At 60.4% G+C, this 24,768-nt stretch overlaps 1 protein-coding gene across 1 annotated transcript; it reads left to right on the top strand.

The window, feature by feature from the left end:
- The first annotated feature begins 163 nt into the window (after positions 1 to 163).
- On the top strand, positions 164 to 20,616 carry SPMAP2 (sperm microtubule associated protein 2). Its single transcript, XM_070491567.1, has 8 exons — positions 164 to 269; positions 12,040 to 12,156; positions 12,409 to 12,480; positions 12,862 to 12,923; positions 13,701 to 13,770; positions 14,682 to 14,799; positions 18,980 to 19,139; positions 20,230 to 20,616. The coding sequence occupies exons 1-8, from the start codon at positions 208 to 210 to the stop codon at positions 20,466 to 20,468; spliced, it is 900 nt and encodes a 299-aa protein (XP_070347668.1). The 5' UTR covers positions 164 to 207; the 3' UTR covers positions 20,469 to 20,616.
- Positions 20,617 to 24,768: the final 4,152 nt, after the last annotated feature.

The raw sequence follows: 24,768 nt of genomic DNA, 5'->3' as shown, positions 1-24,768 counted from the left end.
GCATAGTAGGTCTCCACAAATTGCTGAATGAATGAATGACCCAGTGAACGACGACCAGGAGCTAAGAACCTGCATTTTTCTGAGAAGTGGGCCGGGCCCCTCCCATCTCCGCAGCTACAGACCCCACCCCACCCCGCCCCACGCGCAGGCGCGCTCTGGCCGGCCGGGAAGGGCTGTGTTCACTGCGTGACCGTCGCCTCGGGTGTTATGGTCGCACAGTCACAGGCCGCTGGGCAAGCAAACTGCGGTTACACCGGCTTGTGCGGCAGGTGGGTGCCCGCTGGCCCACGTGGCCCACGTGTCGCGCCTGCAGGCGGGATGCCCTCCCGGCGTGTCCCAGGAGCCCCTGGGTGGCTGCTTGGGAGCCGGGCACGCCTGGCACTCGGTCCACACGCGTCCGCCCACGGGCGGTGCAGGCGGGTCCTGTGAAGTCACGGCCCCGGCATGGTGGGGTCCCCTCTGCCCTCCTCGCGGCCCCTGTCCACTCCGGCTGCGCCCCTGTTCCTCCGCGTACCCCATCCCGGGCCTTGGCTCTGGGCCTTGGCTCTTCCAGTCTTTGCTCGGAGTCGCCTTCGGGGTAGAAGCCTCGTGTAACCGGCTCCTCCGCACCTGCGGCTTCTGCCTCCAGCGCTCCGTCCTTGCTTCCCTGGCTGTGGTGTCTCCCCGCTGAGAAGTCGGCTCCAGGGCCCAGAGATTTTTGTCGGCTTTGTTCACAGCTGGGCCCCCTCCCCCAGGGCATGCACAGAGTAGGTGCCCAAAGTATGCTTAAGGTGTATGTAAGTGAATGACCGACCGTCCAGGCCCACGGCCAGCTCTTCCTGGAAGTGGCTGGAGCTGGATCTGGTGCTCCCTGATGGGCTGAGTGGGACCCACGGGGATGGGGGATCCCCTACGCCACCTCCTGCCCAAGGTGCCCTCTGTCCCCGTCTCCTGGGCTCTGGACCAACTGACCACATGCTGGGGGCTCAAACCACAGAAACCTGTTCCCTCACAGTGCTGGGGGCAGAAATCCAGTGAGGGGTGGGCAGGGCTGGCTCCTGTGGGGCTCTGGGAGGGCCTGTCCCACGCTCCCTCAGCTCTGGGGGCGCTGCAGCCCTCCGCCCACCTTGGCTTGCAGACGTGTCACTCGTCTCCGCCGGACCCCCGTGACCTTCACCCTGCGTCCGTGTCCATGTTTCCCTCTTCTTGTAAGGACTCCAGTCCTCGGATTTAGGGACCACCCTGCTCCGGCACAACCCTGTCTTAACTTACACATTTGCAAACTCCATATTTTCAAATCAGCCCACGGTCACAGGCGCCGGGAGTCAAGACCTGAACATACCGGTTTGGGGGACACAGTTCAACCCACGGCACCCTTCTTGTCCTCAGCCGCCTGTTAAATCGGATTCTGGACCCACCTAAACCTGGGGGACCGAGTCTCTGGGGGTCCGGAACTCTGCACCTTGGGTGTTGTTTGCATAACCTTTAATTTTGGTGCAATTTCAGACTTGCAGACAATTTCAAGGTTGGTGCCTGTGGACTCTGCCCAGAGGCCCCAGTTGCTGGCAGTTTGCTTATTTGCTTGCCGGGCCGTGTCTGTCTCTGCCTACACGTGTCGCTACGTCTGTCTCTGTCCATATGCACATACACAGGTCTGATCGCATTTCTGAACCATTTAGGGCCACGTTGGGGGTGCGATGCCCTTCCCCCATGAACACGTCAGCAGGATTCTCTTTTATGACCCGGTGCCGTTATCGAGATCGGGAAATTTCACATTGGCATCGAAACAATGCTCGTATCTAAGCCACTGTCCATATTCAAATGTCACCAGCTGCTCCAGTGAGGTCCCACTGGGGGCCCTTGGTACCCGAGCAAGTTGCCATGGCAACAGATGCTGGGAGCCAGGTCAGCAGGCAACGTCTCAAGGAGCCTGGACTGGGCCTCCTGGGAGCCAGCCTGGAGAAGGGGTGCCCCGGGGAGGGGGAGCGCACCCCCCACCAAGCTTGGAGATGGTCCCGGACTGGGGTCAGGGTTAATGGCGCCTTGGGACCCTGTGGAGGGAAGTTCTTGCTGGTTCTCTCAGGTCGCTGGTGGGGTCCGCAGTAGGACTAGAACATGTCTTTTTGGGGAGACGCAATTCAACCCAGTAAGTAGAGTCTAAGATCTTGGGGGCCCGGGGTTTAGATGCTCCAGAGTTGTTGGGCAGGGCGGTGGGCATCTGGCCTCAGGTCAGGCGTCTCCACTGCCCCACGCCCTGCAGGCCTCACTGCTGCTCCTCGTGACGATGGTGGCGCCCTGTTCCAGTCCCTCGGGTTCCTGGGGCAGACGCTGCTGGCCGTCGTCTGCCCGCCGGCCTCCCTTCTCCTCCTGGGTGGAGCCCGGATACTGTGTGGGCGTCCACACCCCGCCCATGGCTGGGGATTGTTTATGCGTGGACACACGACCCTTTTCTGGCCGATGAGACGTGATGGGGTCTTGGGAGGGCAGCCTCCAGAAGCCACGACCCCTGACCCCTTCAGCAAGTGGACGGACTCCTCACACGCCATCTTTCTGGCGCTCCCCCTCCTGCCTCCTGCTCCCACTTACAAGGACCCTTACGATTACATCAAGCCCACCCAGGTAATCCAGGACAATCTCCCCATCTCAAGGTCAGCCGACCAGCATCCTTAATTCCATTTGCAACCTCAACTCCCCTTTGCCACACAACATACATATTCGCAGGTTCTGGGGACTCGGACGTGCACATCTTTGGGGGCTGTTATCCTGCTGACCACAGGAAGTTTCCTCGCTCCTAAGAGGGAGGCCCAGGAAAATGGTCCCTTTCTGCCTGTGCTCATTGTGGCTACATGATGAGGTGTCTGGAGCAGCTGCAGCCATATTGGTGTGCATCTGAGGCAAGTACAAGGCAGGAGGAGGCAGAACTGAGAGAATCACACAGCAGACGGGAGTCCAGCAGGTTTTCTTTGGAGGAGAGAACTTGTCGCCTCGTTGCTGAGGCAGGATTTTTGGTTCTTACTGCTGAAGGCATCTCGAGGGAGAATGCCAGCTGCCGTCAGACACCCTGGAAGCAGAACCCCAGCCTTCATCTGAGTGCGTCTCAGAGGGGTTACGTTTCCCAGCCTTCCTTGCAGCCAAGTGTGGCGTGCGACTAAGTCCCCGCCAGTGGGAGGTGAGCAAGACCGGGCAGCTGCCCACGTCCGTGGACAGTCGGATGGACAAGCGAATCCTGGTATGTCCGCTCAGGGGAACTCGCCCCGGCGATGAGAACGGACACGGATGAATCTCACAAACGTGGTTTGAGCTTCACAAGCCAGACGGGAAACATCACAAATACCGAAAAATTCTGTTTACATAAAGTCTGAAACCAGCCAGAAGGAGCCTGTGCTGCTGGAAGCCAGGATGCTGGTTATTCTCGGAGGACGAGGGGAGTCGGAAACAGAGAGCAGATGGAGGGGCCGAGGGGGCTCCGGGGGCTGCGACGTGGGTGTGGTCCGTGCTGCACTAAAGATAGAAGCTATTTGACATGAAACGTCAAAAAAACACCGAGAGGGAGGGGCCCGGCTGCCTCTTCCCCCCTGTCTGGAGCTGGGCGTGGACTGCAGGACCCGGACTCCTCCGAGACGGAGAAAGACGTCCCCTTTCCTAAGCCCCGGCCTTCTGGGTCTTTGCGGAAGCCGGGAAGCCCAAGCCCAAGTGCCCAGCCCGTGGCGTCTGGCTCGCGCCTGCCGACTGCAGGCCCTTCCTGGATCGCAGGAAGCCCGTCTCCCCCAACGCTGCCGTGTGGGGGGTCTGGGCACCCTTTGAGCTTCCCGCCCCGACCTCGGCCACACCTCTTTCTGGGGTCTCACTTCTCCTCCTGGGGTCGGAGAAACCAAACCCAGGGGGAGCATCCTGTTCAGGGTCGAAGTTTCTCGAATGCGAGTGGAGGACGTTGCTGTTTCAGACAAGAGCAGATGGCGCCGTTTCATTCCACCGACCCGCCACCTGGACAGCCCACCCCTGGCCCCACCGACACGTCCGCCTGCCCCTCGGGGGCCGTCTGCGCCAGGGACGCCAGCTGACTTGTGGGGATGTCCGTGGTGTCCCATGGGGGAGCTGTGCATTGAGTGGGTGGGGCTGGGGGTGCTGCTCGACCCCCCAGTGCCCAGGATGGCCCCAGAGAGTGACCCGCCCCACAGGACAGTCCAGATGTCCACAGAGTCAGGACGGAGGGGCCCCCACGCCGCTGCCTCTGAGCAGCAGGACGTCCGTCCCCCCCTCAGCCCTGCAGGCCGTGCCGAGTCTTTGCCCCGAGTGGGGCAGGTGGGCAGGCCCCTGTGGACTCACCCCATTTCGGAAGAACTTAACCAGATCTCGGAAGGGCGGCGTCCACTCCTTGCCTCGCCGGGGGCCTCGCTGGGCCCAGGGGTTCAGAGTCGGGGGTTCGGCCCCCAGAAGCCGGGTTTCCGCGTCCTCTGAACAGCCCTTCCCCGGGGGGACGGGCACTGCGGGCCGGCTGCCCAGGCCAGGAAAGGCCCCAGGTCCCCCAGCTTTGGGCACAAAACTGTGAGGCGGACGCCCCAGGTGCCACATCTGCCACAGGCGCCCACCGCTGGGGTGACTCCACGGTGGCCCCCGTGTCTGTCTCACCCTCTGGGGGGCTTGCTGGGTGTGTTTTCCTGGCGACAGGCGTAGAAACACACATGAATCAAAACGGGCACAGCCGTCTCTTCTGCCTCAGTGGGTCGTCCGAGCCAGTCCCTGGTGGAGACAGATGCACTGCCCTAGAGAGAGGATGAGGGTGTGCAGATGGGGTCGAGGGACGGGGTCGAGGGACGGGGCCTCCCTGGCACGATGGGGATGAACTCAGTTACCAGAACGAAGGACAACCCAGCCGTGCACAAAGGGATTCAGACCTTTGTGAGGCTCGACGTCCGTTCCACACGAGGGCCTGTGGTCTGGGGGCGGCCGTGCTGGTCAGCTGCCACTGGGCTCCACTGGTTTTGCCCCCACCCGCCCAGCTCAGTTGCCTGGAACCACCTCCCAGGGCCCTTGGGTGCCGCCTCCTCCGGGAGGCCCTCTGAGAGCTGGGGGGGCCGTCATCTTGTTCAGACGGCGTCTCCTCTGTGGCCCCAGCTCCCGCCGTGGCCTCTGGTGACCCCACCCTGCTGGCCCGGGCTCCTCAGTGTGGAGTTGTCTCCTGTCTCCCGTCCATCTTCTTGGCCACGGGGACAGATCCTTCCCTGGCGCCTCTGGAAGGAAGCAGCCCAGCCCACACCCTGATGTCGTTGCCCAGCAATCAAGCCCGACCTCCGACCCCAGAGCTGTAGGGGATCGGAGCTGTGCTGTCAAACCTCGACGCTTGGGCGGTTTGTCAGCAGCCACAGGTGCCGGCTCTGCGGGAAGCCGGGCCCAGCAGACACCTCGTCATCCTAAAGTGACTCACAAACCTCTAAAACTGGAGAAGGCTGGGAATCGCCCCTGGGAGGTCCATAGTTGGGGGAGATGCTTCCGCTGAGCCCTTGCGTCCCCCCCACCCCGGGCCCCGTCACCACTCCGGCCACATGCGCCCGTCCTCCAGGGCTGACGTGTTTCTTCAAATTGGCCCGTCGATCCGTTTCTTTGACCCGATGAACTGGTGCAGAAAGGGTTGCACCGTCGCTGTGAACGGAAAACTGGTGCAACTCGCCGTGAAAAGAAGGATGTAAAACAAGAAGAGAGAGGGGGAGGCAGAGGGAACCTGGAGCTTGACGGGGAGAAGCTGGGGGAGGCCGCACAGCCAGGACGCAGGGGACGTCCGCAGACACGTGGCCCCACGGCCCCGGGGACGCCGCCGCCACGCTGGCCGTAAAGGGCGCTATTGGGACGACCGTGAAGCCCGCGTGAGGATTCTCGATCAGATGGCATTTTGTGTCCAGGCTGTTTTTTCTGGTTTTGACGGTCACGCGGCGGCTTCATGAGAACGTCCTCGTTCCTAGAAACCCACGCGAGCGGCCGGGGTGAATCGGGCTGGTGTCTGGAGTTGCCTTAAATGTGCAGGAAAATAGAGGAGATGCGGCCGTGTGGGGAGAGCTGGCGGCCGGCGAGCCCGCGGGGGCCCTCGGAGTCCTCGTGGCTCCCGCAGGTTTTCTGGAAAGTTTGCAGTTATTTCAAACAACCGCGAAACAAGCCAGAGGCAAGTGTGCGAGCAGAGGCGACGATGAAAGTCCAGCTCCATGGCCTCAAAGGGCCACCAGACCGGGGCCCGGGGGACATCGTGAGCCCAGCAAGACCGTCCTCCTGAGACACCGGGACCAGGACAGAGATGGGGGGCAGGTTCTCATCAGCTCGTTCGATGCTCACGCTGGGCTGTTTCCCTCCAGAGGCGCCTCAAAGACGCCTGTGTGCGTCCTGCTCCGGGAAACCTCCCGTGGAAGCTGGGAGCCCCAGGAGGCTGCTGAGCGAGGGGAGGGTGTCGCGAGGCCGGCTCCAGGGAGGTCCCTGCAGACCCAGCGAGGCCCTGCGCCCCGTCCTTGGTCCTGAGGTTTGCAGATGCCGCCCGGCTGGGGGCTGTGGGCTTGGTGGGAGCGGCCTGTGGGAGTCCGGTGCGATCTGGGCGATGGCTGCCCCTCTGAGCCTGCTCCCTCCTGGGTGGAGCAGGGGTGACGCCCCGAAGCTCAGCTCGTCTCGCAGGACGGACTGTGGGGCCGCGGCCCTCGGTCGTGTAGACGCCCCGTGGGGAGACCAGCGTGCCCGTGAGCGGGGCGGCACCTCGTGGCCACTGTGCGGTACTGCTGGCTTCCCCAGCGGCCGACAAGAGACCTTCACCCCGGCGTTTACTGAAACCCTGCAGCCCGGCCCCGTCCAGGTGGGACAAGACCCCAGCCCTGCGCTCGCGGGGCCCACAAGACCATCATAAGCGCCATGAAATGACCCTGAAGGCCCCTCTTATTTACGTACAAAAGGAGGCCCCGCCTTAGATGGGGGGTCACGGAAGGCCTCTCGGAGGAGGTGGCTTTTCCACATGAAAAGTGAGGGGCGGCCAGCGCTTGGGCCTGGGACAGCAGGGGCTTGGTGTGTGTGGCAGAAAGGAGGCTGCAGGGTGACGAGAGGGAGGGGGAGAGGGTGCTGGGGCAGCGGCCGGCAGGAGCCAGTCGGGGACCCTGCAGACCCACCGGGCGCTTTGACAGGATGGGGTGGGGCTCAGTCACGAGTCGTTGCGGGACAGGCAGCCCCCAGTTGGCGGCTTCACGCCGTGAGGATTTACCCCCTGCCGTGGCTCTGCACCCCACGGGCTCGGTGGGGCTCTTGGGTCCACACGGCGTCTGCTGGGGCCGGGACGTCGAGCTGGCATCCTCCTCCGGGCTGCTCTCCTCCTCCAGCCTGTCTCGTGCACACGTGGACTTCGTTTTCCCAGTTATTCGTGACACCAAGCATCCGCTCACGTCTCCACGTGGACTTCCCTCTGTGGTGTGGCCTCTTCATGGCTTTTCCCTGTTTTTCACTTGATTTATCTGTTTTCTCACGGATTCACAGACGTTCTCTGTCTGTGTGGTGCTAATGCGTCATGTGTGTGGCGCGTGTCTCTGTGTCTGGTGTCACGTCCTTCAGAGGCCTCGATGGTCGGAAATACTGAAGTTTTGATGGCTGAATTTTTTGGTCGTTTATGATCAGTGCTTTCTGTGTCTTGTTAAGAAAAAGTCCTTCTCTGGCTCGACGGCCGCCTTCTCCTCCTCTCGTGAGTTTACGGGTCTGTTTGGACTCTCTCGTCTGGAATTCATTCACAGCTGGTTTCTGTGTGTGGTGTGAGGTGGGCGTGGGAAGAAGAAGAACGACCCCAAGGTTCCACGTCCGAACCCCGGGCCTGGGAACCTGTCAGCTCTCGTGGCCGAGGGACGTGCCGGCGTGGTCATGGTCACGGCCTGGAGGATCCCGGCGGCCGGGCCTAATCGTGTGGGCCCTTCCCCAGCGGCGGTCGCGCAGAGGGAGACGGGAGGCTGGCCTCGCCCTGGAGATGCAGAGGGGCCGTGGGCCGGGGCGCAAGCACAGCCCTTGGGCGGCACCGGCGAGGACGCAGACCCATGCCGGCACCGCACGGACCTGAGTGCTGCCAGTGCCGAGCGAGCGCGGAATAGACCCTGCGGAGGAACCAGCCGGCCCCCGTCCCGATCGGAGCCCAGTGACGACCATCGTGGGCTGCCGACCCCCGAGCTGTCGGATGATGAATTCCTGCTGTTTAAGCCTCGAGGTTTGTGGCGGTTTCTTTAGGCAGCAACAGAAAGACAGTCCAGTAGGGACTCAGTCTTATTTCTACCCTGAGTGAACCCCAGGGGCCAGCGCTACACGATGGACGTCCCTCCTCTCCCGCCACTGCCGTCCCCTCCCTGTCCCCTTCGAGGTGCCGTCCACCCCCAGCCTCTCCTGATGCCCCTTTACTTTCTGCTCAAAATGACGCCACACGTCTGGGAGTCGGCACCCAGCTTCGGCTCCTCGGCCGCGGACGTTCCAGCTTCTCCACGTGTCTGAGCAGGAGGAATGGACCCTCCGCTCCCCCTTCGATGGCTCCGGGGCCCCGACCCCTCAGCGCCTCCTCCTGGACCTCGGGTGGGGGCCCGGCAGGAGGGGCGACGCTCCGGAGACCGGGCCACACGCTGCTCCTCCCCTGGGACCCGGAGCCCAGTGCCCACCTTGGCGCGGCCGGCTGGGACCCTCCTCCCTCGTGGGGTCGTCACGGGAGTGGAGCCCAGAGCCAGGCCGAGTTGGCGAACGCTCTTGGCCGCTGGGTGTGGCCGATCCGGACTTGCCCTCGTTTGAGTCTCAACGAGCGTCTTCGAGCAAAGTGGACTCGTCTTTGAACAAAGATTTCTTTTTTTGTTTTTAAAGATCCGCCCTGAGCTAACATGTGTTGCCAATCTTCTTCTTTGTTTTTTTTCTGCTTCTTCTCCCCAAAGCCCCCCGGTACATAGTTGTGTATTTTAGTTGTGGGTCCTTCTAGTTGTGGCATGTGGGACGCTGCCTCAATGTGGCCTGACGAGCGGTGCCGTGTCCGCGCCAAGATCTGAACTGGTGAAACCCTGGGCTGCCGAAGCGGAGCGCGAACTTAACCACTCGGCCGCGGGGCCAGCCCCCAGAACAAAGATTTCTTAATTTTTTTTTTTAGTGAGGAAGATTGGCCCTGAGCTAACATCTGTGCGCATCTTCCTCTATTTTCTATGTGGGACACCACCACAGCATGGCTTGATGAGCGGTGTGCGGGTCCACAACCAGGATCCAAACGTGTGAACCCCAGGCTGCTGAAGTGGAGCGTGGGCGCTTAACCACTGCACCCCCCGGGCAGGGCCTTGAACAAAGATTTCTTATAGAACTTGCAGCAACGACAGAGCCCTCTGGTGGCAACAATGTGGCATTTCTCTCTCTGGGGAAGACGCCTGCAGATGAGTCAGTGGGTGTGGTGAGGGTCTAGGACCCTTCAGGCCAACGGGATTTTCCGGGGTCTCCCTGTTCGGACCAGATGCTCAGGGGCCTTTCTGCCTGGAGCCCTCCCAGGGCCCCTCCCCTCCCCCCGTTTCCTGACGGAGGGGACGGCGAGGCCCCACCCAGAAGCGAAGCTTCAGAGGGACGGGCCGAGGAGCTGGAAGGGGCTTTGCCGAGTGTGGGGGATGGATTGGCTCCTTCACACAGTGAGGGTTCGCCCGGGCCCTGGGGTCGGCCAGCCTGTGTGGCGACGCTGTGTCAGGTAGGGGCGAGGCCCTGGGGAGCTGCTGTGTGGGCAGCGGAGCGGGACCTGGGGCAGGGCTGGGAGGAGGGTCGGGACGCTCCCTACGTCGGGGAACTTGAGTCTTGACGGTGAGCAGGACACAGCCAGGCACAGAGGGCAGTCCTGCGGGGCAGGGGATGTGGCTCCTGGGACGTCCTGCAAGGGATCCGCCGAGGCTGGGGCCTGGCGCGTGGGCCCTGACGGTACTTGGTAACCGTCACTTTGCTTGGACGACGTAAGAGCCAACTCCGAACACCAGCTGCAGCTGAAGATTTTTCTCATGAGACGTGGGGCTGGAAGGGTGAGTACCGGTTGGGGGGCTTTTGGCTGCAAGGAACAGAAAACCCGCTACAAGAGCTTAGTCCTAAGGGGTTAATTGTGTCGGGTAACAGGAAGCCTGGACACAGAGAAGCCTCCAGGGTTGCCAGGTTCAGAGGCTCAGCAGTGACACCGAAGACGTGTCCCTCAGCTCACTGTCCTCCAGCTGGCAGGCCTCACGGTCACAATATGGCTGCCTGAGCTCAGCCATCACAGACAGTCTCAGAAATAACCAAGAAGAAGGGACAGCGTCTCCTTCCTGTGTCGTCTTTCGAGAGAGAGGACGCCGCCCCAGAAGCCTCTGCAGGTGCCCCTCAGGCCTCATTCCTGAGCCATCCTGGTGAGCTGGGAGACCAGCACCAGCCCCTCCACCTGGGCACAGGCGGGGTCTCTTATAGGAAAACGTGGGTGGAGTCGGGTACGCTCCAGCACTGACTCTGCTCCAGGTCTACCGTTCATTCAACGATCTTCCCCAGGAGCCTGCTGTGGGCTGGGCACGGTTCTGGGCACCCGGACACACAAGGCGTGGATGCCCTCGGCCCCCGGTCTGGGAGGCGACTCTCACGAGGCAAAGACAGATGCTGAAGGGGAGAGCAAGTCAGTCAGTGTCGTTGCAGGTGGTGCCAGATGCACAGAGAAACCAAACGAGCCTGGGATGCAGAGGAACCGGGAGCGGGGCCGCCCTCCTGAGGACCCGCAAGTGCAAAGGCCCCGAGGTGGGTCTGGGCTGGCAGGAGGTGGCAGAGTGAGCGCCCCGGGAGCAGCTTCTGCGTCGTCGGGTGAGGGGCAGCTGTGGATGTGGGGGGGTGGGGGTGGCGGAATGCGGCCCGAGAATGCAGACGACCCTTCTCCTGTTGCCGGGCGACCACGGACACACTTGGTGTTGGGGAGCAAGGCTGCAGGGCCGGGAGGCCCAGTCCATGGGGGACCACTGGCTGAGTTCACTCAACAACCGCCGCGGCTCAGAGGCCAAGGGCAGGTCAGAAAGGGGGCAGGACGATGACACCCCCAGCCCCCTCGGCGCCATGTACCAGCACCGAGGCTCCAAGCACATGGACGCCGGGGAGCTGGGGTCCCACGACCAAGAGGAGGAGATTCCCCCCGAGGAGGTGTCCAGAGAGGAGTTCCTGGACACCCGGGGCCCGGGAGAGGCGCTGCCCGGGCTGGAGAAGGATGAGGAGGCTGTGTCCGAGATGAGGTGGGTGGTGGAGTGGGCTGGGCCGGGCGGGGTGGTGGGCAGGGAGCCTAGTCCCCGCCGTCGCTCCAGGTGTGTGGGCTGAGATGGGGTGGGCAGCAGGCACGGCCCCATCTGGGTGGGGGCCGCCCAGAAGCGCAGGTCTGGACTCGCACAGAGTTGAGAGGCCGAGCTGGAAACTCTCCCGGGTCAAAAGCCGAAACTGCTCCGAGTGCCACAGGCTGCCAGACACTTCAGCGTGGCCGGGGGGGCGAGTGCCGGCTGGACTGAGCACCTTCGGGGCGTGACCTCTGGCAGTGGTGGTGTCCCAGGGAGAGCCAGGCGCTCCCTCTTGGCTGCGTCCCTCCCTCTGTCCTTCCGTCCCTCTGTCTGTCCCTCCATCTGTCCTTCCGTCTGTCCCTCTGCCTGCCCGCGGGGCAGCTGCTCTGGCTGGACGCAGGAAGGAGCTCCATGTCTCTCCCTCGCTCCGTCTTGGCGTCTTGTGTCCTCTGCACACCCAGCGGGATGCCCGCCCTCTGTGCACAAGTGACGTCCTGCTCTTGTGAGCTTGTGCGTCGTGGTGGCCCTGGCAGGTGACGCGGGCCGTGCAGGGACAGGCGGTGTTGGGTGGGCTTCCCAGGCGTGGCACACAGTCGGCACGTCACACACGCTTGTGATGATAAGCGCGCCTGAGGTGGGAGCCGTCGGTCCCGTCTGGAGACAAGGGCACTGGGGGTGCCGGTTGGGTCCGAGTCGGGCTGGCCGTGGAGCCGGGGTCCGTCCAGGGGCTGGGCAGGGGCCGAGGAAGGAGGGGCAGCGAGCGGCTCTGACCTCATGACCGACCCTCCCGCAGCCGGCTGTCGGTGTCCCAGAGGCTCCCGGGCGCGGCCCCCATGCGAGGCAGGAAGAAGAGAAGGCGGCTCCTGGAGCTGGCGAAACCCAAGACCAACTGGCAAGTGCTGAAGGACAGGTGAGGCTGCCGCGGCGTCGCGGGAGCCCGGTGAAGGGGGGCGGGCACCGCGAGGAGGTGCAGCCCCGGGTCCCCTCCGCCTTCTGCCCCGGGCTGCCCGACCCTCCGAGCTCGGCCCCTCCTCCCGTCATCCCCGCACGGTACACTTGGGCAGGTGCAGAGGGAGGCGAGAAGCCAGGGGGCGCCGGCGGGCGGTGCGGGCGGTGCGGGCGGGCGGGCGCTGGAGCCAAGGCGCCGGCCTGTCTCACCCAGCACGGCCCGCCGCTGCCAGGGCTTTGCCTGGATCTCCCCGCGCTTGTGGAGCCTGCAGGTCTGTGTCTACTGGTGAGTCCAGGACGCCGCCCCCACCTCAGCCCGGCGGGCGGCCAGGCGCCGGGCTCCCCTCGCTCCACAGCCTCTCGTGCCCTTGGGGCCAAGGATGGGGCGCCCACCCCAGGGCCTCTCCTGACCCGCCAGGTGTGTGCACCGTCCTCCCGCCACGCAGCCTGGGCTCCGCTCCTGGTGTCGCCTTTCTTTCCAGCTCCCCGTTCTCCGAACGTCAGCTGAGAATATTCTCCATCCCTCGTCATGGCTGCTCCTCCGCGTCCCCTCGCTCTCCCTCCCCCTCCTGCCGCCCGCCCTGCTGTCTCCCGTCGGTGTGGCCGGTGCCTGAGTTCTGTTTCAGGGCAGCCCCCTCACTCTGAGCCGCGCCGGGCTGTGTTCCAGGCCATCCACGTACTGGACGGAGAGGTTTCTCGAAGACACCACCCTCACCGTCACCGTGCCCGGTAGGTCGAGCCGCCGCCTCCCCCTCTCCCTCGGGGGCCGCTGGCTCAGGGGCTGTCCCGAGGGGCTCTTGTCCCGCCCTGGAGCCAGGCCACCCGTCTGACTCACTGCCCCCAGTCTCCTGGGTGGGTCACCCCACCGCCCCCTGACCTGTGACTGGCTCCGACTGCGGGGGCCTCCCCAGCCCCAACCTCCCAGGAGTCCCTGCGGCCCCCCAGCCCCCAGGCCATCGTCTCTGGCTCTGTCCCCTGAGGAGCCGCAGCCAGCTGGACACTGTCCTGGGGGTGACGGGTGGGGCGGACGCTCTGGGGAAATCCCAATTTGTGCCCAAAAGGGGGTCAGTGTCAACGTCACAAAGGACCCTTTGCCCTCCCTTCCACGATGGTGTCTGTACTTTCTGAGGGCAGCGTGTCCCTTTAAACAAAAGACTGGAGGAGGCTGGAGGCTGGCGGGCAGCAGCGCGGGTCCCGGGGTTCGATCTCCCCGCAGTGGACACTCTGGGCCTCCAAGAGCTCCAGCCCCAAGTCCACTTTCCCAACCGGCGGGTCGTCGGGGCCGCACTGAGCTCTGGTCCACCCCCTGCTCCCACCCCGTGCGCCCCGACCTCTGAGCCCTTGTCCCCAAGATGGGGACAGCAAGTCACCCTCTGCCAGGACGGCCGCCGAGCTGTTGGCCCGCAGCCCCTGGCTGAGCCTGGCGCCCGAGCCGTGCAAAGCCGCGATCAGGAGGAGGGGAGCCTGGGCGGCAGGCGTCGGCTGGAGCTGTGTCCCGTTGCGCAGTGGTGTCCCGCCGGGTGGAGGAGCTGGCCCGACCGAAGAGGTTCTACTCGGAGTATTACAACAGCAGCAGGTGAGGCCCGGCCGCGGCCCGCCGCTGGGGGGGGGGGGCGGGGGGAGGACACGTGACGCGGTCCGAGCTCCACGCATGGCGCTCATCACCGCAGTAGCTCCAAAGAGCCAGCAGTTGTAGGACGTGGTCGTTTTATGTGCCACGTGGGACCCGGTTCTTTGTCACTTAGTTTCATGTTCATTGAAAGTGACCTTCAGAGGTAAGCAGACAGATTTCGATGGCCCGTCTTCAAGTGCACGAGAAAGAAAAAGACAACCGGACTGAATTACTCATGTTTGGAGTCACCTCTCCGCTCAGAGAGGCTGACGTTCCACACGCGGCTTTGCTGCCCGTCTCTGTGACGACTTCTCGGTTAATGCTGAGTTGTGTGTGACCTGAAGATGGTTTAAGTGTGTTTAGACCAGGGAGGCAGGGGGCTCGGCAGAGGTGATCTCAGCGCACGAGGGGGCAGCGAGGCGGTTCTGATGGGGCCCACAGCGCCTGCAGCTGCCTCCCGGCCTCAGAGCTGTGGGCGCACGGAGGGTCCGCCTCCGAGTGGTGGAAGGCGCTGCGTCGCTGAGACCCGATGTTGGGGGCCCGGGCCCAGCGAGCTCAGGGGGAGCTCACTCCCCAGATTCTGTGGTGGCTGCAGGACCCACGTGGTGTCCAGCCCCGATGACCGGGTGGGGAGAAGGCCTGGGGGCTGGGCGGAGAAGCACGGAGCCTGAAGACGCCGTTGCAGGGTGAGGGGCGACCTCAGGACAAGGTCGCTCCGTCCTTGAGAACACTTGGGGCCTCTGTCGGGGGTCCTCTCATGAATCCCCCCCTGGGGGGCGTTTTCCGAGCCCCAGAATCAGAGGGGAGCTTCTGGAACGCACAGAAGCACAGCCGTGCCCGGGCTGAGTGGGGTCTCCGGCGTCGCTGTCCCCTAGGACCACCCCCATCTGGCCCATTTCCAAGGCCACCCTGGAGTGCCAGCCATCCAGCCGCCTGCGGGAGCTGGCCACCCCGAAGGTCCGGAACAACATCTGGAGCCTCAACATGTCTGAGGTGGGTGCTGCGCCCTCGGGGAGCCCCCAGCAGACGAGAGGGAACAGACGCAGCGCTCGGCCGTGGCCGTGCAGCCGCCCTGTTGAACCCTCGGGCTCACGGGGGTTTGCTCAGGAAAAGCTCCCTCTTCCTCTCGCCTGAGCTCTCTGCCACACGCGGGCGCCACGCGGCCCCGTCCGGCCAGCCTCCTCTCTCGCCCCAGGAGGGCCCCTCCTCCCGGCTCCTGTTCTGCCCCCGCGGCGGTGCGTCTGAGGCCCTGGCGGGGGTCGCAGCTCGGGCCCCCGAGGTGCCGAGTCTTGTCCTGTTGTCCGGATGGACCACACTTGCCCGCTCGATGGCGTTCCTGGTTTTCGCCCGTTGCAGACACAGCAGCTGCGGACATTCGCGCGGTTTCGGGGGTGTCTCCACGCTCCAGGGCGATGGCTGGGTCTAGGGTGCGACCCGCCCCCCAGAGTGGCCGTCCCGTGTGCTCCGCACCGGCGTCTGTCCGCTCGTCTGTCTGCTCCCTCGTTTCTGTTGGGCGGTTCTCGCAGACGCGCCGTCCCGCTGTGGTTTGAAGCTGCGCTGAGCGATGCGCGGTGCGTCTCCCCGTGGGGTTATCTGCAGATGCCCACCGAAAAGATTCAAGCAAATCCAGATGTCAAGCTATTTCTCTGTTCAACATTTCAGTGCGTTTCTGACAGACAAGGATGTGTTGTGGTGGTTGTTTTGGGTTTTTTTGTAGTTGAAAGTAACACGTTTCTATAATGTGATACTTTTTTTTTTACTTTTATCCTCTTTTGCAATTTTGACAATTTATAGTGACTTCATAGTTTTGTACTTCTATCCTTTTTAAAAAAATTTCTTTTTCATTGCAGTAACATTGGTTTATAACATTATATAATTTCAGGTGTACATCATTATATTTCAATTTCTGTGTAGATCACGTCATGTTCAGCAGCCAAAGACTAATTCTAGCCCCTCCCCCACATGAGCCTAATCACTCCTTTCACCCCCCGACCCCATGGTGACCACCAGTCCAATCTCTGTTGCTGTGTGTTTGTCTGTTGTTGTTTTATCTTCTACTTATGAGTGAGATCATGTGGTATTTGACCTTCTCTCTCTGACTTATTTCGCTCAGCATAATACCTTCAAGGTCCATCCACGTTGTCACAAATGGCCAGATTTCGTCATTTCTTATGGCTGAGTAGTAGTCCATCCTGTATAAATACCACGTCTTCTTTATCCATTCGTCCCTTGATGGGCACCTACGTTGCTCCCAAGTCTTGGCTATTGTGAATAATGCTGCAATGAACACAGGAGTGCATGTATCTTTATGCCTTTGCGTTTTCAAGTCCTTTGGACAAATACCCAGCAGTGGGATAGCTGGACCATATGGTAGATCTATCCTTAATTTTCTGAGGATACTCCAAACTGCTTTCCATAGTGGCTGCACCAGTTTGCACTCCCACGAGCAGTGAACAAGGGTTCCCTTCTCTCCACATCTTCTCCAACACCGGTTGTTTCCTGTCTTGTTGATTATAGCCATCCTGACTGGAGTGAGGTGATACCTCATTGTAGTTTTGATTTGCATTTCCCTGACAGCTAATGATGTTGAGCATGTTTTCATGTGCCTGTTGGCCATCCGTATATCTTCTTTGGAGAAATCTCGGTTCAGATCTTTTGCCCATTTTCTAATTGGGTTGTTGGCTTTTTTGGTGTTGAGTTGTGTGAGTTCTTTGTATATTTTGGATATTAACCTCTTGTCTGATATGTGGTTTGCAAATATCTTCTTCCAGTTGTTAGGTTGTCTTTTCGTTTTCTTGATGGCTTCCTTTGCTGTGCAGAAGCTTTTTAGTTCACTGTAGTCCCATTTGTTCATTTTTTCTACTGTTTCTCTTGCCCAGTCAGACACGGGACTTGAAAATATGCTGCTAAGACCGATGTCAAAGAGCATACTGCTTATGTTTTCTTCTAGAAGTTTAACGGTTTCAGGTCTTACCTTCAAGTCTGTAATCCATTTTGAGTTGATTTTTGTGGTGGTGAAAGACAATGGTCTATTCTCATTCTTTTGCATGTGGCTGACCAGTTTTCCTAACACCATGTGTTGAAGAGACTGTCCTTTCTCCATGTATTTTCTTGGCTCCTTTGTTGAAAATTAGCTGTTCATAAACGTGTGGGGGTGAGGACGTTTTAAAAACAGCCGTAATAACAATGATCATCGTGAAGAAATTTAACAGTAATATCTTAATATCAAATACTCACTCCGAGTTCAGTTTTACCAGTTGAGTCAAAACAGGCTTTCTGTGGCCACTTTGGCAAATCAGGATCCGAAGGAGGGCGCTGGCCTTTTCACTGTCCCTCCAGCCGTCCCTCCTCCAGCCGTCCCTCCTCCAGCCCGTCCCTCCTCCAGCCCGTCCCTCCTCCGACCCGTCCCTCCTCCGACCCATCCCTCCTCCAGCCCGTCCCTCCTCCAGCCCGTCCCTCCTCCGACCCGTCCTTCCTCTAACCCGTCCCTCCTCTAACCCGTCCCTCCTCCAACCCGTCCCTCCTCCAGCCCGTCCCTCCTCCAGCCCGTCCCTCCTCCGACCCGTCCCTCCTCCAGCCCGTCCCTCCTCCAACCCGTCCCTCCTCCAACCCGTCCCTCCAGGCCGTCCCTCCTCCAGCCGGTCCCTCCTCCAACCCGTCCCTCCTCCAGCCCGTCCCTCCTCCAGCCTGTCCCTCCTCCAACCCGTCCCTCCTCTAACCCGTCCCTCTGTGGCCGTCCCTCCTCCAGCCTGCCCCTCCTCCGGCCGTCCCCCACGACTGGAGACGCACCGTGGGCGCATCAGACCCCAGGATGTCCTTGATTAGAGCAGTGACTGTCCTCTTTACGGAGGACAATTTCAACAGGAAAAGGACGCAGAAAGAGGGAAAGAGGAAAGTTCTGAGTGACCTTAGAGGTCGTTTCAGCCGATCCCCTGCCTCCACGCTGGCTCCTGCCAGCCCTGTACTGAGCATTTGGGAACATTAAATACACGCACACGGGCGCCGACCAGCATTTGGCAGGTCTGGGAGGAGCCCATCTCCTCCTCTTTAAGGGAGAACTCACTTCACCAGCTGCCCCGTGCCCCCTCCGTCTCTGGGGCCTCTGGGGCGCCCGTCGCTTTCCGCTCGTCAGTGCCGTCTCCTCACTGTGCGGTGGGCAGACGGCTTCACACATAGAGGAGCCCGAGGTGCGCTGGGCCGGGAACGAGGGTCAGCGGGCCGTGGGGGGCAGCCTGGGAAGAGCGGTCTGGTCTGCGCTGTTCTGGGGCCGGGAGCCGGTGACCAGCAGCCCCCAGAGCTCAGGCCGGGTGCCACCCTGAGCGGCTGCACCAGGGCCGACCGTCTCTGTGGGGCGTGGATTCCCCAGGAAACGCTGCGAGGTCATCTCTGGGGCCAGCGGGTCCCGTTCTCAGGGAAACATCTGCAGAGTTTCCCACCGTCACCCCCACTTGTCGCCACGAGCTCAGCCTTGTTTCCATCATTTTATGCTTTATTGCACGTGTGGACCCGGGAGCCATAATCGCCACATCTCGTGTTTTTAACGTGCTCCTCCGGCAGCTTGGCTTTCTCGCTTTTCCCCTCGATCTGTGCTGCCTGGAGCCCTGCCCGCTGATGGTACCGAAGCAATGCTTTTGCTGCTGGACTGTGTCCTCTCGTTCAGACGTACTGCAGCCAGCTCGCGCAGCCCCCAGCGATGGCAGCCAGGAGTGTGCTGTGAAAACGCCACAGCGCTCACGTCCCTGTACTCGGCCGCCGGGGTTTCCATTCGCGGTGTCATCCTGTGAGCACGCACAGCTTTATGAGGTGGACAGGTTGCTGTCCACAGAAGTGTGTGTGAGGGTTTCTTTCTGCTCGTGTTCCTGCCGGGGCTTCCTAGTGTCAGACTTTCTCAGTTTTGCCACATTTTTTGGCAGGCAGGGACATTTTATTTTTTAATTTACGTTTCCCTGGTCCACAGGGAGGAGTGTTGACCATTTAGCTTCCTCTCCTGTATGATTAGCCCAATCCTACTGGTTCTTTGGATTATTGATTTAGAGTAGCTCTTTACATATGATGGCTACCACTCTTTTGCTGAGCACATTAGTCTTTTTGTGTTATTTTTGGGGTCTTTTTGATCCAGGGGCCTGTGGGGAATCGTAGACTGCGCTGCTCTTCCCTCTAACTCTTTTTCCAGGTGTCCCAGGTGTCCCGGGCTGCCCAGATGGCCATCCCCAGTCCCAGGATCCTCCAGCTGGCTAAGCCCAGGGCTCCAGCCACCCTGCTGGGAGAGTGGGACCCCGTGCTGAAGCCCAAGCCCCATGTGTCAGACTACAACCGCCTCCTCCACTTGGCCAGTAAGTTGGTTCCTGGGGCTTGGTTCCTAAGAGGCCCTGTGTCCCTTCCCCTGGACACGGGCCGGGGTGGGGGGGCTGCTTCTGCCAGATTCCTGCTCCCTCCTCCTTCACCTCCTCCCGAAACTGCAGACCCGCCCGCCTCCCTGGGGTCCACTCCTGCCGCAGCCTGCGGGCTCCCGGGGCTGGCAGAGGGGCTGCTCCACAGGGAGAGAGGCGCAAGGGAGAGGCTCGTGGTCCTGATGCAGGGGGTGCTGGCTGAGAGAGCCGCCCATCAGGGCGAGTGGGTGCAGAGAGAAAGTTGGGTTGCAGGGCTGGGGGCCCAAGAGCCAAGCTGGGGTGCGAGGGCAGCTTTAAATCCGTGTGGGCCCAAACCCCTTCCTGCCTCCAAGCGAAGGGTCCTCGTGCGGAGGTTGCATGCTTGTCGTAGGGGATTCAGAAAACGCGGGAGGACACGCAAGGAGGAGTCCTGCCACCAGGGACAGTGCCGTTTGTAGGTTTCCTTCTGGACACACGCGGCCTGGACACGCAGACCCGGGTCGCAGAAGGGGGACAGGGAGGGCACAGTAGGTCCCCGTGTCTTCCCTCGGGGGCTGGAGACGGTCCGTGTGGCAGATGACCTCACTGGCATCCGGTTGTGGCCACATTCCCAGGAGGTCAAAGCTGCGGCCAGGTCAGGCATGAAGTCTTGGTTTGCTGACGTGGAACTTAGTGCAAGCGACTCCATTTTAGGCCTGTTGTCTCTTTTTTAACAATTCCCACCCCTCCCCAGCCCCTGGCCCCCACGAGCCCGCTCTCTGTGGATCTGCCTGTTCTGGATCTTTCCCATCAATGGGGTCACACGCCGTGTGTCCTTCTGTGTCTGCTCCTCTCCCTGAGCGTCGTGTGTGCAGGTCCGTCCACGTGCAGCCGTGTCAGGGCCTCGCTCCTCTTCATGGCTGCGTCATGCTCCAGCGTGTGGGGGGACACGTTCTCTTTGTCCATCTTCCATCGCCAGATGGGCCACTGGCCTCGGGAGCTTTGACCCGCAGGTTGATCTCGCAGGGGGAGTGGCCCTGGCGCCTGACGCTGTCCTTCTCTCCTGCCCCCTCAGCGCCCAAGGCCCAGTCGGACCAGTGTGTTCCTGACCGAGACCCACGCTGGGAGGTGCTGGAGGTCACCAAGAGGGCAGTGGCCAGTCCTCGCATCGTCTCCCTGGCGAAGCCCAAGGTGCGCAGGGACCTGAACGAGGGCTACGACCCCTACCGCATCTCCCCGGCCTCCCTGGTGGCCCAGGCGTCCCCTCGCCTCTACGAGCTCGCCACCCCCAAGAGCATCACCAAAAAAGTGTGAGTGACCCAGGCCCGGCCTCTGAGGCCCGTTCCCAGTAAACACCAAGTGCATCTGAACCCTGTGTGTGGCTGCTCCGAGTGCTCCAGCCTGGAGGGAGGCGGGCAGGACCTCGAGAGGAGGGATAATAATAATATTTATGTTGGTACCCAACCTGCGGTCTGTCCAGCCCTTTTATTTTCCAAGTCACTTTCACCTGCCGCCTCAGGTTCTCTGAGGTCGGACTTCGGCCTTGTCCACGTCAGAGCCGCCCTTGGAACCTCTCACATCCAGCTGCGTTCTGGGGTCCACACACACCGCAGACTCGGAGAAAACAAGCTGATGCTGACTGCACGGCTCGTTGATCTTTATGGCGACCCAACGATGGGGCTATAATTGTCCCCATTCATGAGATGGAAACTGAGGCTCAGAGAGGCTGGGAAGGACCCACAGGCCCTGTGTGGGTCTCCTGTGGCTGCTGTAACAGACCACCATGAACACTGGCTTCAAACAACACATACTTATCGCCTCACGTCCTGGGCTCAGGAGTCCGACAGGGTCCCACGGGGCTGAACCCAGGGTGGGCAGGGCGGGTCCTCCCGGAGGCCCCAGGGGAGGAGCGTGTCCCGCCTCCTCCAGCTTCCAGAGGCTCCGCGTCCTGGGCTCGGGGCCCCTTCCTCCGTCCGCATGGCCAGCAGCGCAGCGTCTCCATCTCGGCCTCTGACCCTCCCGCCTCCCTCTGCTCAGGACCCTGGGATGACCCTGGGCCCCGGGAATCCAGGGTCACCCCATCCCAGGGGCCTTTACTCAGTACCACCTTCAAAGTTACCATGTGAGGTGACACATCTGCAGGTCCCGGGACGAGGACGGGGACGTCTTTGGGGCCGTCATTCAGCCCACCACAGTGGAGAGAGAACTTTTCTGTCTCTAAAACCCTAGACAAAGTCTTGTACTTCACTGGCTCCGACTGGGCCACCTGGGGACCAGTCTCTGGGTCCTGAAGGTGACATCTGACTGGCGTAGGCCAGCCCCTGACAAGCGTTCTCTCAGAGCCCAGCGAGTGTCCGGTCCTGAGCCATGAGCTTGAGAATCCAAAGTCATTACCAGACTCTGAGTTCTTCGAGGACATCAGTTCATTCAACAGTTTAAAGAGCATTTATTGAACACTTACAGGTGCAGACTAGACAGGTGTTCAGAAGAAAAGGGTTAAAAACCCTCATCCTCTTCAGTGATACGAAGATACAAATCGGTGACTAAGTGACGTTCACAGAGGCCGGGCAACTCGCTGTGACAACATGGCGATTGCTGAGTAAATGGCTCCTGAAGATGGGGTGGGAGAGGTCCTGGTGCGTTTGTTGAGTGAATGGCTGAAATCGCTGACCCCTTCTGTGTCGCTCTGCTGGTGCAACGGGAAGAGGAGGGGGAGCTTTGGAGGACGCAGTCGTAAGGAGGAGCATGAGTGGACCGACTGGACCCCGGCCCTCTGAGGTCGTGAGCTCCCATCCCGGAAGCAGGGCGTCCTCCGTCCACAGCCTGGACTGTGTGGTCAGCTGAATACGGCTCCAGAGATGGCCAGGTCCTAACCCCGAAATCCGGGAAGACGTTACTTTAAGTGGCACAGGGGCCGTGGGGGCCATAATGGGATCATATAAAGGACAGATGGAGTGAAGGCTGTGAGATAAGATTATCCTGGTCACCTCGTGGGTCCAGCATGATCGCTCGTCCTTATGAGAGGGAGGCAGGGGGAGATGGGACCTCAGAGAACCAAGGTGCTGTCGCCCCAAAGCAGGATGGTCCGCTTTGGCCGTGGAGACGGGGAACCAGTCCCAGAAAAAGCATGTTCTCCCCCGGACCCCAGAGGGAGCACGGCCCGCTGACACCTGGACCTCTGCCCAGTGAGAGCTCTGACCTGCGGGTAACAGACGCGTGCTGTTGTCAGCTACTGAACCCGTGGTAATTTGCCGACCACAGTGGGGCTGGCGACCCACAGGTGCCTTGAACGACTCCCACCAACACGGGGCCTCGAACTGGGTTCTCAACCGTAGCAACCTGCACAGCAGAGCAAAACGAAACTGCGAGCCACGTGAAAGTCCAAAGTGACGCGCGTGTCCTCTGGCCAAAGGCGCCTCGCACCTCGCATTTAGCGTTCTCACCGAGGCCAAGGGGAAGCCTCGGGCTTTCGGAGCTTCCAAAACGGAATTTAACTGTCGAGGGTCATGTCAGCCTCGTGGCGAGTCCTTCCCTTGTCCCTCCTCTCAGTCACGACTAGACAACGTCCACTGACCAGCAGAGGATCCACGCGCAGCGGGTGAAGCCTGAGGGCCAGGCAGCTGCACCCCCGCAGGCGGGCGGGCTGGACCCCGGGAAGCAGTGGAACCAGGGGAGCGCCCCCTACCTCGGGCAGTGGTCCAGGTCGAGGACGCGCACGTGGGAGTGAGTGTGACTGAGCGCGGAGCCAGGGGCGGCGGGCCTGTGCAAACGCACCCCACCAAGTGGCGGCAGCCCGGCCCGTGCAAACACAGAGCAGCCCAGCTGGCACAACTGCGAGTAGCTGGGGCAGGAACGGAAAGAACAGCCCCTGCCCCCAGTGGGGGATCCACCCCCAAAGCATGAGGAACCACAGCAGAACTGGCGGCCCAGCCCCCAGTGGTGGCAGCCCTGGCACCAGCTCCACCAGCAGCAGGGGCTGCGTCCAAGCCCCCGGGGCCCTGGGCCCCCGCCAGTGACAGCAGCACCTGTGAACCCAGCACCCACGGCAGTGGCACCACCAGCACCCAAGACCACCTGGGAGCAGCAGCGCAGGTGGTGCACGGACAGCAGGGCCTGCACCCAGAGGAGCACGACGCCCAGGTGATCGGAGACAAAGCGACCAAAGCCGTACCCACATAAGAAAAGGTGGCGACTGCCACAGATGCGCTGGCAGAGGGTCAGTTCATGGACACCGTGAGGAACCGCGGCAGCAACGCGGCATCGCAGAAGGAAATGCAGCTCTCCAGGAGCAAACCTGAAGTCACAGGGGATTGCAATCTGACAGAGAATGCAAAACAGCTGTCATAAGGGAACTCAGTGAGTTACAGCAGACTCAGAAAGCGCAGTGAGCTCGGGGATAAAATCAGTGAACGGAAGGAACACCTCACCAAAGAGATTGAAGTGTAATAGGAAACCAAACAGAAATTCTGGATGTGAAGAACATAGTTAATGAGATTAGAAAAAAATGTAGAAAGCATAAAAAATAGAGCTGACGTTTTAGAGGACAGAATTACTGATTTAGAGGCTAGAAACCTAGAAATTCTTCAGGTGGAGGAGGAGGAGAGAGAATTAAGATGTTTAAAAAATGAAAAAATTCTTCGAAAAGTATCCGACTCAATTAGGAAAAGTAACATAGGCATTATAGGTCTCCCGGGGGGGCGGGAAGGGCGGGAGAAAGGAGCAGAGAGCTTGTTCAAAGAAATAATAGCTGAGAACTTCCCAAACCTGGGCAGGAGCTGGTCATGCAAGTACAGGAAGAAAATAGAACTCCTAATTACGTCAATGCAAAAAGACCTTCTCCAAGGCGTACAATATTGAAACTGTCGACAGTTGATGACAAAGAAAAGTACTAAGAACAACAAGAGAGAAGAAATGACCCACAAAGGAGCCTCCATCAGGCTTTCAGCGGATTTCTCAGCAGAAACCTTACAGGCTAGGAGAGAGCGGAAGGATGTATTCCAAATACGGAAAGACAAAAATTATCAGCCAAGGATACTCTACCCGGTGAAATTATCCTGTGGTTATGATGGAGAAATAAAAGCTTTCCCAGATAAGCAAAAGCTGAGGGAGTTCCTTGCCAGTAGACCTCCCTACAAGAAATGACAAGGATGCCCTCGCACTGAAACAAAAAGGCAAAGGCCTACAAAGCCTTGAGCAAGGAGACAAATAGTCAGACATGATCAGAAAATTGCAGCTCTATATCAGAGTAGGTTGGCAGACACTTAATTATAACATAAAAGATAAAGGGAGAGAAAGCATCAAAAATAACTATAAACACTTCCATTTAGTCACAAACTTACAACACAAAAAAAGAATAACTTGTGACAACAAAAACATAGAAAGGGAAGGAACCTGCTTAGGCTAATGGAGATAAGAGGCTGTCAGGAAATGGACTATCTCATCTACGAGATCTTTTATACAAACCCCATGGTAACCACTAAACAAAAAATCAGAGCAGAGCCACAAATCATAAATAAAGAGAAAACTGAGAAAACCATCACAGAAAACCCCCAAACTAAAATGGCAGGGAAAAGAAACAATGGAAATATAGAACAACCAGAAAACAAGTGATAAA

Source organism: Equus asinus, chromosome 20 (genome assembly GCF_041296235.1).
Source record: "Equus asinus isolate D_3611 breed Donkey chromosome 20, EquAss-T2T_v2, whole genome shotgun sequence".
Lineage (NCBI taxonomy): Eukaryota > Metazoa > Chordata > Mammalia > Perissodactyla > Equidae > Equus > Equus asinus.
This window is presented reverse-complemented; position numbering and strand designations above follow the sequence as displayed.

Coding starts and splice junctions, on each gene's coding strand:
- SPMAP2 (XM_070491567.1), top strand. CDS start 208: ATGGTCGCACAGTCACAGGCCGCTGGGCAAGCAAACTGCGGTTACACC. Junction 12,481..12,861: donor CTGCAGGTCTGTGTCTACTG/GTGAGTCCAGGA, acceptor GCTGTGTTCCAG/GCCATCCACGTACTGGACGG. Junction 14,800..18,979: donor GGAGCCTCAACATGTCTGAG/GTGGGTGCTGCG, acceptor CTCTTTTTCCAG/GTGTCCCAGGTGTCCCGGGC.